Source organism: Pan troglodytes, chromosome 5, assembly GCF_028858775.2.
Source record: "Pan troglodytes isolate AG18354 chromosome 5, NHGRI_mPanTro3-v2.0_pri, whole genome shotgun sequence".
Classification (NCBI taxonomy): domain Eukaryota; kingdom Metazoa; phylum Chordata; class Mammalia; order Primates; family Hominidae; genus Pan; species Pan troglodytes.
This window is the reverse complement of record NC_072403.2, coordinates 42,656,677-42,670,438: the sequence shown is the minus strand read 5'-3', so window position 1 is coordinate 42,670,438 and position 13,762 is coordinate 42,656,677. Positions and strand designations below refer to the sequence as shown.

At 49.4% G+C, this 13,762-nt stretch overlaps 1 protein-coding gene across 8 annotated transcripts in view; it reads left to right on the top strand.

Moving 5' to 3' along the window:
* Positions 1-13,762, top strand: part of CPNE5 (copine 5) — a 99,182-nt gene that overhangs the window by 43,467 nt on the left and 41,953 nt on the right. For 4 of the 8 annotated variants that reach the window (XR_010157987.1, XM_009451158.5, XM_016955357.4 and 1 more), the window contains exons 7-9: positions 1,860-1,919; positions 4,063-4,113; positions 4,413-4,476. Coding sequence is in view for 7 of the 8 variants with exons in the window: in XM_009451158.5 (XP_009449433.1) it covers positions 1,860-1,919; positions 4,063-4,113; positions 4,413-4,476 (175 nt within the window). In the remaining variant the exon portion in view is untranslated. The remainder of the gene's footprint in view (positions 1-1,859; positions 1,920-4,062; positions 4,114-4,412; positions 4,477-13,762) is intronic. The other 4 variants (XM_009451159.5, XM_054685737.2, XM_001173253.6 and 1 more) reach the window with 2 other exon arrangements.

Below are 13,762 nucleotides of genomic sequence, written 5' to 3'. Positions count from 1 at the left end.
CAGCAGCACCCCCACCCGTGGCTTTACCTGGGTTGCCAGGATGGAGATGCCCTATGAGGGAGTGTGTCTGTGCTTCCCAACTCCCAGCTGCCTGGGTCCAAAGCCACTAGTCATTTGGGTCTGTTTCCTTCCTGCTCTCACCTGGTCCACCGTTGGTGACAGGAAATACCCTCTGGGGGTGGGGGAGTATTGAGGGAGACTTCCTATGGAGATGGCTTTTGAAACTGAGCCTTAAAGGACAAGCAAGTTCTAAAATATAGAGGTTGGCAGGGCTCAGTAGCTCATGCCTGTAATCCCAGCACTGTGGGAGGCCGAGGCGGGTGGATCACCTGAGGTCGGGAGTTTGAGACCAGCCTGACCAACATGGAGAAACCTTGTCTCTACTAAAAATACAAAAATTAGCCTGGCGTGGTGGCACATGCCTGTAGTCCCAGCTACTAGGGAGGCTGAGGCAGGAGAATCGCTTGAACCCAGGAGGCGGAGGTTGCAGTGAGCTGAGATTACACCACTGCACTCTAGCCTGGGTGACAGAACGAGATTCCATCTCAAAAATAAAATAAAATAAAATACAGAGGTTGACGGCAATGTTGGAGGAGGAGGTGGACCTTTTACCCCATCGAAGATTTCACATGTCTTAGTTTAGTTGTCTTCCTGACTAAACCCTGTGAACAGCTCCTGTTTACTGGGCATCTATTTTGGGCCAGGCGTGAGGGTCAGTGTTTTGCTTGTGAAATCTGTGTTAGTTCGCTGGGACCATTGTGGCAAATACCACAAACTGAGTGGCTTAAATAAGAAAAATTGATTTTCTCACAATTCTGGCGGCTAGACGTCAGAGATCAAGATGTCAACAGAGTTCATGTCTTCTGAGGATGGCTGTCTTCTTTTTCATCTCTGTGTCTTCACATTGTCATCTCTCTGTGCACCTCTGTGTCCTAGTCACCTCTTCTTATGAGGACACCAGCCATTGGATTAGGGTCCACTGCCATGACCTCATTTTACCTTAATTACCTCCTTAAAGACCCTATCTCCAGGCTGGGCATGGTGGCTCACGCCTGTAATCCAATCACTTTGGGAGGCCAAGGTGGGCAGATCACCTGAGGTCAGGAGTTCGAGACCATCCTGGCCAACATGGTGAACCCTCGTCTCTACTAAAAATACAAAAATTAGCCAGGCATGGTGGTGCGTGCCTGTAGTCCCAGCTACCTGGGAGGCTGAGGCAGGAGAATCACTTGAACCTGGTAGGTGGAGGTTGCAGTGAGCCGAGATCACGCCACTGCACTCCAGCCTGGGTGACAGAGCGAGACTCTGTTTCAAAAATAAAAATGAAAATAAAAAAATAAAAAAGACTCTATTTCCAAATATAGTCACATTCTGAGGACCTGGAGATTAAGATTTCAATACATGAATTTTGGGGGATACAGTTCAGCCCATATCATGATCTCATGTGATTCTTCCAGCAGTCTCCCCATCTTGCAGTCTGGATGCGGAGTCTGGAAAGGGAGAACAGGGGTTCCCAAACTGCAGCAGGTACCAGTGTCACCAAAGATTGCTGGGCTCCACCCCACAGAGTTCCTGATCCTGTGGGTATGGGCTCGGCCTGGGAATTTACATTCCTATTAATAACATTCCCAGGACATGCTGGTGCTGCTGGTCTGGGCATCCCACCTTGAGAACCACTGAAGGAGAGGAATTTGCCCAGAAGAAGGACTCCACTTGCTCTGGCCTGTGGCTTTGATCCTGTTTTAATGACTTCCAGAGCAGCCGCTTGTCTCCAAGCATCTGGATGCCAAGTGCGCTGGCCTGTCTGGGCGGGGGTACTCAGCTCATGGCATGCTCTCTCTCCCCCTCTTTCTCCACAGGATAGGTGCATTCAGCCTGAATTCCAGGACGGGCAAACCCATGCCAGCTGTGTCCAACGGGTAGGTTGCCAGACATCTCTGGCCCTGGAGTCCTTAGACATTCAGCCAGCTCTGCAAAGGGGGCCTCAGAGTCTGGGCCTCGTCCCTGCTCCCATCACTGTGAATTTGGCCCTGATCCGGGGACAGAGAGTCCTGGGTTCCTCCTTAGGCTCCCAGGCTCTTTGGGCCCTGAACAGAGGCCCCCACTCGGCAGTGGGCCCCTCCCCCATCCAAGCTAGAGCTTGGGCATCTCAAGCCCCAGTGGCTCCTGGGACTTCAGGGAGAGGGTGGGGCTTACAGGTGGGGGATGTTGTCTAGGAATAGCGGGGCTGGGCACTCTCTGTTCCCTTCCTCTCTCCCTGGCCTGGCTTCTCTAGGCCCCCAATCCCCACCCTTCTCTCCCCCTCTTTCCTCCCCTGTCTTTATCCTTTCCCCCCTGTTCCCCTCCCTTGTTTTGGCTGCTGGATGTCCGCCTCCTCCTCACCACAGAGTAGATCCAGCTGAATCCCCACTTTTCACGTTTGCTCGTTTGCTCGCCAGCTGCGGTGGGCCAGCCTCACTCCACCACCCTGACCATCTGGTTTCGGCTGGCCTCATGCAAATGTGGCCAACGCAGAGCCTCCCCCTCCTTCCCTCCCCTTGTTTCCCGGTTGGGGAGTTCCCACCCTGGCTTCTTTCTCACGCCCACTCGCCCACTGGGGCTGGAGGTGGGGGTGTGCAGGGCAGGGAACCTCTGCCTGGAGGGGCCTCTGCAGAAGGGCATTTTGTTGGGGTAAGCAGAGCTTCCCTGGCCTTCCCTGAGAGCTCTCAGGAATTGAGGTTGCAGCAGCTGGATATGCCACTGGACCAGCTGCAGGTGGGGAAGGGGCCTCCAGCGGGCCCGGGGATGCTCACAGCCCAGGGAGAGCATGGATGCTAATTCACCTGGAGAGTAGAGAAGCAGCAACTGGGGAGGCAGCAGGAGTCAGACAGAGATACAAAGACAGGGAGGGAGGGAGAGAGAGAAAGGAAGGCCAAGAAGGTGGGAGCAGGTTGGGGCTGGAGAGGAGGGAAAGAAGGATCGGAAATAGAAGAAGGACTCAGAGGCAAAGAGAGGAACAGATGGAGAAACATGGGGCGGAGGAGGCTGGCGTGGAGGATTCTATCTCCCTGGGCAAACAAATCATGTCTTTACTACCGTGGAGGACCAGACCAGCGGGTGGGGAAGGGCTTTGAGGCACTCAGCTCAGCTGCCCAAGTCTAGGGGGACAACCTGGCAGGCACTGTCCCCTGTCCGTGGCAGGGGATGCCCCAGATGTGGCCCCTGCTCTGCTCACCTGATTTGGAGAGATCTGGGCTGTCCTGCCAGCCCTCCAGGGCCGGCTTCCCTTCCTCCCCTGCCTCCTCTGTTTGAGAGCCTCTCCCTCCAATAGCTGGTGCTGGGAAGAGCTCCATCAGTGGTTCTCAAAGTGTGTTCCACAGACAGCATGCTGGTGGTCCTGTGGCTGGCCTGAGGTGTGAGGCTGGATTTTACCAGCGTTGCACAATTGTGAAGTAAAGGGTGCAGGGAGGGGGATGCTGCTCACTGCGGGCCTTCTCTGTGCCAAGCACTGTGTGGTATATACAGTCATGCTCATTATATAGGGGAGAAAACTGAGGCTCAGAGAGGTACAGGAATGAGCCCAAAGTCACAGAGCTGCTGGACAATCCGACATTTTCCTCTCCCTCCCAGTGGCCCCTGACTACACTGGGACTCCCCCACCTCTGGCTTAGTCCCAAACATTAGAGTGGGCTGGGATGGTGCCTGAAGGAGGGGGTCCTATCTAACCAGGGGAAGAGGTGGTTCAGTTCCCCTGGGTGGAGCCCCAGCCGAAGAACTTGCCCTCCTGGAGGGATGTGCTGGGGTGGACCGACTTCACGGACCTTGACCTGGTTGTCCACTTCACTGGGGAGCTGCACAGTCGGCTGGGATCTCTCACTCCCAGGGAGACCCCAGCCAAGGCATTTAAGGGGAGGTAGCCATGGGAAGGAGCCTGGGCAAGCTGCCAGCAAGGGCCCACCAGCCCTCCTGCCTTCCTCCCTCCCGTGACACATCAGAGTGGCTCAGAGCTGGACTGTCCCGGGACGCTGGGGGTCAGCTGGGTGTGAGGTGGGGTGGCTAGCCCATGAGGTCTTTTGCCCACAGAAGTGGTCTTTGGATGGAAAGTTTGAGAACCACTGGTCTGGAAGCCTCCGGGTGAGTCTGGATGCTTTTCCAATTCTAGGACTTTCACTGCAGGCACGACCCTTCCTGGTGGGCTCTCGGGGAGCAGGGGGTGGGGCAGCTCCAGGCTCGGGGACCCGGTCCCAGGAAGCAGTGCACTAGGCCACACTGCCACAAGGATCTCAGGAGACTCTGTCTTCTCAGGGGCTTTGGGGCGATCTGCTGGATGGTAGGGGGAGGGGGAGGATGGGCAGGGGGCTGATTGAGGGAGTGTCAGGTTTATGGCTCTGTCTTTGTCTGGCTTTCCATTCTTTCATCTTCTCCTCTCCCAGTGGTGTCCCAGGAAAGAAATGTGGCACCATCATCCTGTCCGCTGAGGAGCTCAGCAACTGTAGGGTGAGTGGCAGAGGACTCCAGCACAGGACGTGGTTGGGGTGGGGGTGATGGAGTGCAGGCTGGCCTCCCTGAGCCCCTGGAGGGAACCGAGGGTAGACAGGGCTCCTGATGCTGACCTGGCTGTCATAGAATTTTGCAACATCAGAGCTAGTGGGTGTTTTCCCTTTTTATAGCTGAGCAGACTGAGGCCCGGAGAGGAGAAGGAGCTCACCCACAGTCAGCAGCAGAGCCCAGCTGAGCCCCGTCCCCTAGCTCCCATGCCAGGGCTCCCTCCCCTCCCCATCACAGCCGCCACTCACGTGTCCTTGAGCCCAGACTGCCTTGGCACCAACACTGTGGCAGCAAAGACCTTTTCAGTCTTGAAGGAAGCCTGGGTGCTTGACATTTAGCTGTCATTTTTCACTTTCAGCTCTGGAGTAGGGTGACACCCTGCATGGGGCGGATGGAGTGTGTCTGTGCGTACGCATGTGTTGGGAAGAAGTCTGCAGTCCCAGGCAGCCCTTGGTCTTGCTTTTTCTGTAGGACTGTGGGGGAGCAGGAGATGGGGACAGCTGAGCACACAAAGAAGGGGCTCAGGGGACCTCATGATTAATAATAATGATAAAGTATCACAATGGTGATGGTCAGTATTTGTCAAGTAATAGGGACTTTACATAAGTTATCGCTGCTCTTGACAATCATCCTAAGAGGCAGGTACTAAAATGTTACTCCCATTCTATGGATGAGGAAATTGAGGCTCAGAGAGGCAAAGTCACCTGCTCAAGGATGACAAACAGCAGAGCCATGATTCTACTCCAGGTCAGCTTGATTCTAAGATCCGGGCTCAGCCCCAAAAGCACCACCATCTAACCTAAGAGTGGCTATAAAAGTGGGAAAGTGGTGGGGCTTGGAGAGAAGAGGAGGCTGGGACAGATGCAGGGAGAGGCAGGGTGCAAGCGTAAACAAAGCCTGGGCTACCCTGGGAACACAGCTTCCCATGGAGCTGGGAGGGATGACCAGGAGAAACAAGATTTTCCTACCTTCCTGGGAGGTCAGTGCTATGGATCAGCTATCAATCAATATTTATCCTACTAGAAATTTAAACAGAATTTTAATGTATGTATTAATTCCTTTAAAAATAATTTAATTCCTTTAAAAATAACAATAGTTGAACCCATTATGGGTCAACATAAATAACGCATTTTTTGGGGCCGGGCGCGGTGGCTCACGCCTGTAATCCCAGCACTTTGGGAGGCCAAGGCGGGCGGATCACGAGGTCAGGAGTTCGAGACCAGCCTGGCCAGCATGGTGAAACCCCGTCTCTACTAAAAACACAAAAAATTAGCTGGGCCCTGCAGGCAGAGGCTGCAGTGAGCTGAGATTGGAATCTCGGCTCCTCTGCACTCCAGCCTGGGCGACAGAGCGAGACTCCATCCCAAAAAAAAAAAATAAATAAAATAACACATATTTTGAAAAACAACAATAACTCCCAATAATCATTTAATGAGAAGAGTGGCCTTGTTTTACATTTTTGCAAATCTCTTTAATGTCTGACTTAATGGAAGACATCTGGATTCTCATAGCTGCTTCTGTAGTCAATCTGTTGTGAAATCCCTGTCAGATAACCTCTGGAAAACTCTTCATCTTAGCATTATTATGTAAATAGTTTTGACCCCACAGATCCCTCGGGGTTCCTGGTCCATACTTTGAGAGCTGCTGGTATAGAGGTATAACAGTGTTAGAGAACATTAATTGAGTCATTATTTTGGGCCATACACTGTGCTAAGTGGTTTACATGTATTGACTTACTTATCTAATGTATTATAATATATAATGTAGTATGTAGTATGATGTGTTATAACATCTGATGAATTATGGTCCTCATTAACTTTCCTCACTTTTATAGATAAGGAAACTGAAGCACAGAGAGGTTAATTGATCTGTCCAAGGTCACACAGCCACTGAGTAGAAGAGATTTGAAACTTGGCAGTTTGGTTCTAGAGCCAAGGTCTTTAACCACTGGACTGTGGTGTTACAAACTCTGTTTCCAAGGACTTCCAGTGGAAGAATAAGACACACGAACACAGAATCGATAGTACAGGGCAGTCTAGAGATGACCAAAAAAATTCATATGTGACTGCTCACCCGGGTTGCTTATCTGTTAATCTCAGTGGATCTGAAGGCACTTGACAGCGGGAATGAACCCCACCCAATGTGCACCCCCAGGGCAGGACTTGGGGTGCAGTAGGCATTCCCGAGGACCCATCACGAATATGTGACTGAATGATTGGGAAGCACAGACCGAGTGTTCAGCACCAGGTCATGGACAAAACACACGTGTCCGCTGAGGATCTGGATGCCACTGGAGTTCAGACAAGGGAGAGAATTCAGTTGCCCTGTGGAACAGAGCTGTTGCAGCTCCCAGAGCCTCCGTTTTCCACCTGCAGCTTGGCGCTGATAGGGTTGCTGTGAGGATTAAAGGAGTTCATGAATGTGAGTGTGTCTAACAGATGCCTAGGAAAGGGTGCATCTGAATTCCTTGAACCTAAATTCAGTGTTTCCCCAAGCTTCTAGCCCAGCTGGTGACTTTCTTCCTAGTTTATAACCAAATAAAGTCACATACATGAAAGCGCTTTGGAAATTCTAACGCTCTAGACAATGCTGGTGGCCGTTACTGGTCTAGCATTCCAGGGGTTGGTAAGCAGTCTTAGGTTTAATACCTATCAGGTGTTAAACCCTTCCTCTTCCTCCTTCTTCCCCAGTCCTCCCTACTCCTTCACCCAGGGATAGCAGCAGTTTTCTTGATTTAAGCTGTTCCAGCACCAGGGGTCTATGTCGGGGGCAGGGAGCGCCCTCCCTTCCTCCTGAGATTGTCAGCTCCTTTTCTTCTGGGGCATCTTTAGCTGAGTTCTGTCTCTCCCTAGAATCCTTGCAAGGAAAAGAGACTAATTCCCAGCATCTGGCTGAATTAAAATAATTACATCTGAACAGCTTTGCTTCGTCTTTCCAGCTCAGCATTCAGTGGGAGGATCAAAGGAAGAGGGTGGGGTCTGAGAGATGATTTTTCACCAGAGCAGGGCTTCCTGCTCAAATGAATACATTTTGCCGAAGTAGACAAACCGTCTCTTCATCCATGGGGACGACGTGGGTGGGTGGGAACCAGCAAAGGATGACAGTGGACTCCAGTGTGTCACCAGCATAGTTTGACAGGTTATAGAAAAGCCTTGTTCATCTGGAATTTAAATGTCAAAGAAGTTCCCACAATCAGAATTTGATCCAAATACTATCGAATGGTACTTGATGTTGACAGTCATGAGGTTGGTCTCCCGAAGGGCCTTCTGAATCACCCAAGGTTCAATTCTGCTCAGCAGTAAAACGATTGTTACTGCCTGTAATACAGCAGTAAAACGATTGTTACTGCCTGTAATACTGGCCAACATTGGTTTACCGAGACCCTCTTATTTAGTCTTATTTGATTCTGACCGCAAGGCTGGGGGGCTGGGTAGGTGTGAGTAACCCTGTTTTACGGATGCAGAGAAGTTAGTGGTCTGCCTAAGATTGCTGGGATTCTAGCTCAGGCCTTGGACTCCTAATCCTCAGTCTTTCCCTCACCCCTGGAGCCTCGAGCCCTCACGGTACAGGGAACAGTCACCGACCTTCTGTTCCTTGTGGGGCTACTGCCCTCAGCAGGCAGGCTGGCTTTGAGCAGTGGAGGTTGGGGTTCACGCCTATAATCCCAGCACTTTGCGAGGCTGAGCAAGGCAGGAGAATAGCTTGAGCTCAGGAGTTCGAGACCAGCCTGGACATCATAGTGAGACCCCCCCCGACCATCTCTACAAAAAAAATTTTTTTAATTAGCAGGGTGTGGTGGTGCACGCCTGTGGTCCCAGCTACTCAGGAGGCTGGGGTAGGAGGGTCACTTGAGCTTGGGAGGTCAAAGCTGTAGTGAACCATGATTGCACCAATGCACTGAAGCCTGGGGAACAGAGTGAGACCCTGTCAAAAAAAAAAAAAAAAAGAAAAGGTAGGGGTTGTTGTCAATACAGAGGGTTGGATAGCTCTGCCCTCCACTTCCCAGCCCCTTGGTTCCCCCCGGAGACCTGCCAGCCACCCAGACCTGCCTTGCTCTGGAGTCAGGACTTCCTGGCTCAGGATAGTACGTCTTTACCACCTCCTAGTCAGGTCCTTCCACCCGACTGGCCGTCCCAGCCAGGATGGTGGCGGTGGTCATGGAAGAGGCAGTGATGGAGGAAGAAGGGTGTGCCTCATCTCTCTCCTGCAAAGGGAGTTACAACTTCACACCATAACTGCCCCTGGGGGCCTCCCCACCCCTTAGGTGTCACCAGCGTGCTCATGTATTCTTTCATTTCATTTCAGGAAATATGCTTTGACTGAGTCCCTGCTGTCCCAGAATTTTTAATTTAGTATGAGAGATGGAAATGCCAACCGGCAATCACATGAGAGCAGTGGTCCTCAGCCCTGGCAGATCCAGCGCCTCTTCTTACAACAACTATTTTATCACACTCTTGACTATCCCGAAGGAAAATGTGTAGATACTATGTAATATGCCAATATATATAGACAGGTGGGAGAATGAACCCTTCCAGTTACCTGGGGAATATTGGTCCAAGCAGACAGAACAGCCAGTGCAAAGGCCCTGGGGCAGGAGTGATGGATGAGGAATCGGAAAGATGAGACTGTGGGTGGTGATGGTGGGAGTTGGGGCCAGATTGTGTGGGACCTCATAGCTGGGGAACTTAGCAGCCTGGATCCCAACACAATCAAAACTTTTGTTGTTCCAAAGACAAGCTTCAGGGAGAGGCCAGTTTCTCTACCTGAAAGATGAGGGAAGAAGGAAGAGCCATGGAGAAAGAGAGATGAGAAGGAAGAGTCAAGTTAAGTGGGGGAGGTGGTGAAGGTTCTCTGAGACTCGGAAGTGTGCAGGTTGATACATAGGAGAGTCGTGTGTTGTGGCTGAGACCGATATGAGCATCCTGTGTAACCAGCATTCAAACATCACCCTTCTTAAGGTTAGTTTGAATTTTTTTGGTCTTAGAAATAATCTATCTGGCTTTTAAAAAGCCAAAACAAAACAAAAGCATTTCTTCCTGATGCTAAAAAAATAACATATTCATTATGGACAAATTGGAAAATACAGAAAAGTATAAACAGCATGGAAAAGTCACCCAGAGATAATCACTCTTGACATTTTGATGTGCTTCCTCCAAGGCTTTCTTGCTGAGTGTCCATGTACGTAATTTTTCTTATAATTGATATAATATAGTATCCAGTTTTATAGGCTGCCTTTTCCTGTATCATTATACATTTTTAGAAAACATGCACTTAATAGCCGCATGTTATTTCTCTATTGTATGGATGGGCTATAATTTATCAAAGCTGTTCTTTTTAGGAAACAATATAAATAATACTGTAGTGAACATCCTCATATCCAAATCGTCCTGTTTTTCTTTTGAACATCAGTTGATGGATTTTGGTTAGTATCCCAGAAACACAGGCTCGGTGAGTGGGAGGGAAAACGGTCAATCTGGGGTTTTCAGCCTCTGAATGACCAAATCAACAGATGCACAACTGATTGGATTGTTTGGGAAGTCAGTCATTAAGACAACAAAGAAAAGCTAGCTTGGCCTCAACATGGTTATTACAGTCGACGCATAAAGACAGGCCCAGTCTCTCAGACCAGCTTCTGTGCCCACCATCTGTGTATGAATAACCTCCAGCCTGTGGGGTGTTCGCTGACGTCCCAGGTTTCCTGCTTCTGCCGTCCTATCCCATGAGCCCAGCTCCAGCCTCCTCCTCCTAGAGGGCCCTACTCACAGAATCACCCCCAGCTCCTGGTGTGTTTCCTCCTACTGGAGTGCTGATTCCTTTTCTTTTTCATTGATGTCTTATTTTTTTCTGACTAAAAAAGACAATAGGTTAATTCTAGGAGATTTGGAAAATCCAGCACATTTTAAGGGGAAGAAAATAAATGTACCGTGGCCCTTCTTTTTTATTTTATTTTTATTTTTTTTTTTGAGACGGAGTCTTGCTCTGTCACCCAGGCTGGAGTGCAGTGCCACGGTCTCGGCTGACTACAACCTCCACCTCCCGGGTTCAAGCAATTCTCCTGCCTCAGCCTCCCGAGTATCTGGGATTATAGGCATGCATCACCACACCTGGCTAATTTTTGTGTTTTTGGTAGAGACGGGGTTTCACCATATTGGCCAGGCTGATTTTGAACTCCTGGCCTCAAGTGATCTGCCCACCTTGGCCTCCCAAAGTGCTGGGATTACAGGCGTGAGCCACAGCGTCAGGCCTAAATTTTTTAAATTGTTATTTTTTTAGAGATGGAGGTCTCACTATGTTGCCCAGGCTGGTCTCAAACTCCTGGCCTCAAACCATACTACTGCCTTAGCCTTCTGAGTAGCTGGGGTTCCAGGTATGAGCCACTGTTCCTGGCTTTAAAAGTGCTTCTTAGGGCATGTAAGTTGTAAGGCACGGTGATTAAGAACTTGAGCTTTGGATCCAGACCAAAAGCCATTGCTTACTCCCTATGTGACCCTGGGCAAGTTACTTTTCTGTGCCTCTGCTTCACTTATAAAATGTCTTCATTTAAAATTTTGATATTCTGTTTATTATAGCTTTTGCATTGATTTTGATTTTTTTAATGTCGCATTAAAAAAATTTTTTTTGATGACCGAAATTTTGAGCCCCCTTTAAATTTTGCACACACCTCATACTTGTTCTGAATCTGGAAGCTGCCATTGAGACCCAACAGCCTTCTTCTGTTCTCCCCCTGACCTCTAACCTTCACAGCCCTCTTCAGGGGAGGGAGGGCTAAGATGCCAGAGCAGACCAGGCCACTCTGGAGAGCAAGGCTGTTTGCTATAATCTCCCCAGCAGCCCCATTAACATGCGGAGAGATGCAAATGGAGGCAATCCTGATGTTTTAGAAGAACTTAATATGTTTTTTAAAAAGATAGGGTGAAAGACAGAAATTGCAGGAAATTATATATTGCAGGAGCTGCTTTATCTTCTCTGTGATTGATTCCAGTGATGCTTCTGGTGGGAATGGCATTTCTTTTCCTTTTTTTTTTTTTTTTTTCCTCTCTCTCTCTTTGTTTTTGAGATGGAGTTGTCCAGTCTGGAGTGCAGTGGCATGATCATGGCTCACTGCAACCTCCACCTCTTGGGCTCAATCCTTCCACCTCAGCCTCCTGAGTAGCTGGGACTACAGGTGCGCACCACCACACATGGCTATTTTTATGTATTTTTAGTAGAGATGGGGTTTCACCATGTTGTCCAGGCTGGTCTCGAAATCCTGGGCTCAGGCGATCCTCCTACTTCGGCCTCCCAAAGTGCTGAGACTACAGTTGTGCACCATCATGCCCGGCCAAGGGGACAGCATTTCATGTGCTCAGAGAGCACGACTCTCAGGCTGAGGCTGTCAAATAGCTGAACCTCTGACCCTCAGCCAGAATTTGCTGCTCTGTTATCCTGCTGGCCCTGTCCATCTTATTGCCACTTTCTCCAGCCTCTTCTTGGGTTCACACATATATCAAGGGGTTGAACTATTCACAAGCTCCCACTTGTTCCTATGACTGTTGACGAAAGGCAGAGTGACCTTCCAAGGCACAGCCCTCAGGCGGTTAGTTACACACTCTTTGTCTCAAGGACTTCCCTGTGGCATGGGTACCCATTAGGGAGGGAGCTTGCCTTCGTTTCAGTCTAGAAATTTCTCTGAAGGCCTGTTTTATCCCCCACGGAGTCTACAATGGTGCAACAATGCAGATGATCACAGTGGGCTTTTGGCAAATGTTTCTGGGTCTAGATTGTATTAGGGAGGGCAGATAAGGCTAAGGAACAAAATCAGCTGCCAACCCCCCAGCAATGCCTCACTTATCTGCCATCAGGGTTAGAGGGAGAAAGTGTTGCACACTGGCGGATTTTTCCAGTTAGCTGAGTTTCAGAGCCAATCCTTTTTTTTTTTTTAATTTTAACTAGTTTGCACAGAGGCCTTTCTAAAATGGATTTCACACTTCTCTGACTTCTCAAACTGAGGTTAGAATGTAATTAAACTTATCTTGATGACTTGAGGTCATCATTTGGAATCTCAGTTATTAATCTTTGGAGCCAGACTGTCTTGTTCCCATCTTAGCACCTCTTGCTAGCTGTGTGACTTTAAGCAAGGGTGTTAACCTCTCTGTGCTTTGGTTTCCTCATCTTTAAAATGGGAATAATAGCCAGGTGCAGTGGCTCACATCTGTAATTCCAACACTTTGGGAGGCTGAAGTGGGCAGATCGCTTGACCTCAGGAGTTCAACACCAGCCTGGGCAACATAGCAAGACCCTGTCTCTGCAAAAAAATTTAAAAATCTAGCTGGGCATGGGGCATGGTGGCACACACCTGTGATCCCAGCTTCTTAGGAGCCTAAGGCGGGGGATCGCTTGAGCCCAGGAGGTTGAGGCTGTAGGGAGCGGAGATCGCACCACTGCACTCCAGCCTGGGTGACAGAGAGAGAGAGAGAGAACCTGTCTGAAAAACAAAAAAGGAATAATAACAGTGCCTTCCTCATAGGGTTGTTGAAAGGATTCAATGAATTAATACATATAACATTATATCTACCTACTATAGCACGTACTAGGTAGAACCTTTTTTTTTTTTTTTTTTTTTTTTTACTTTTACTGCAAGTTCAGGGGTATATGTACAGGTTTGTTATGTAGGTTAACTTGTGTTATGGGGGTTTGTTGTGCAGATTATTTCACCCCCAGGTATTACGCCTAGCACCCATTAGTTATTTTTCCTGATCCTCTCCTTCCTCCCACCCTCCACCCTCTGATAGGCCCCAGTGTGTGTTGTTCCCCTCTGTGTGCCTGTGTGGGTAGAACCATATTATATTGCCATTTTCATAGGCAAACAACAGCTGATTATTGGCAATTTCATATGGTTCACCCCGGTATGAGGTGGCACTCTGCAAGTGTTACCTCCTGCTCTGTGTGAGGCACTGTGGACCAGGATGTGACACAGGCCATCTCCTTTCGCCTTCTCCACAGGCTCACAAGGGGGCGCTATTCTTCTACATTACCCAGCCTCAGAGAGGTTAAGTTACCCACTAGGAGCTGCTCAGCCGGGAGGTGGCAGACCTAGGATTCCAACCAGGTGGCCCTTGGCTCCTTTGTGCCGTTTTGTGTGTGTGTGTGTGTGTGTGTGTGTGTGTGTGTGTGTGTGTGTGTGTGTATGTGTGTGTGTTTTTTTTGGTTTTTGTTTTATTATTTGAGACAGAGTCTCGCTCTTGTTGCCCAGGCT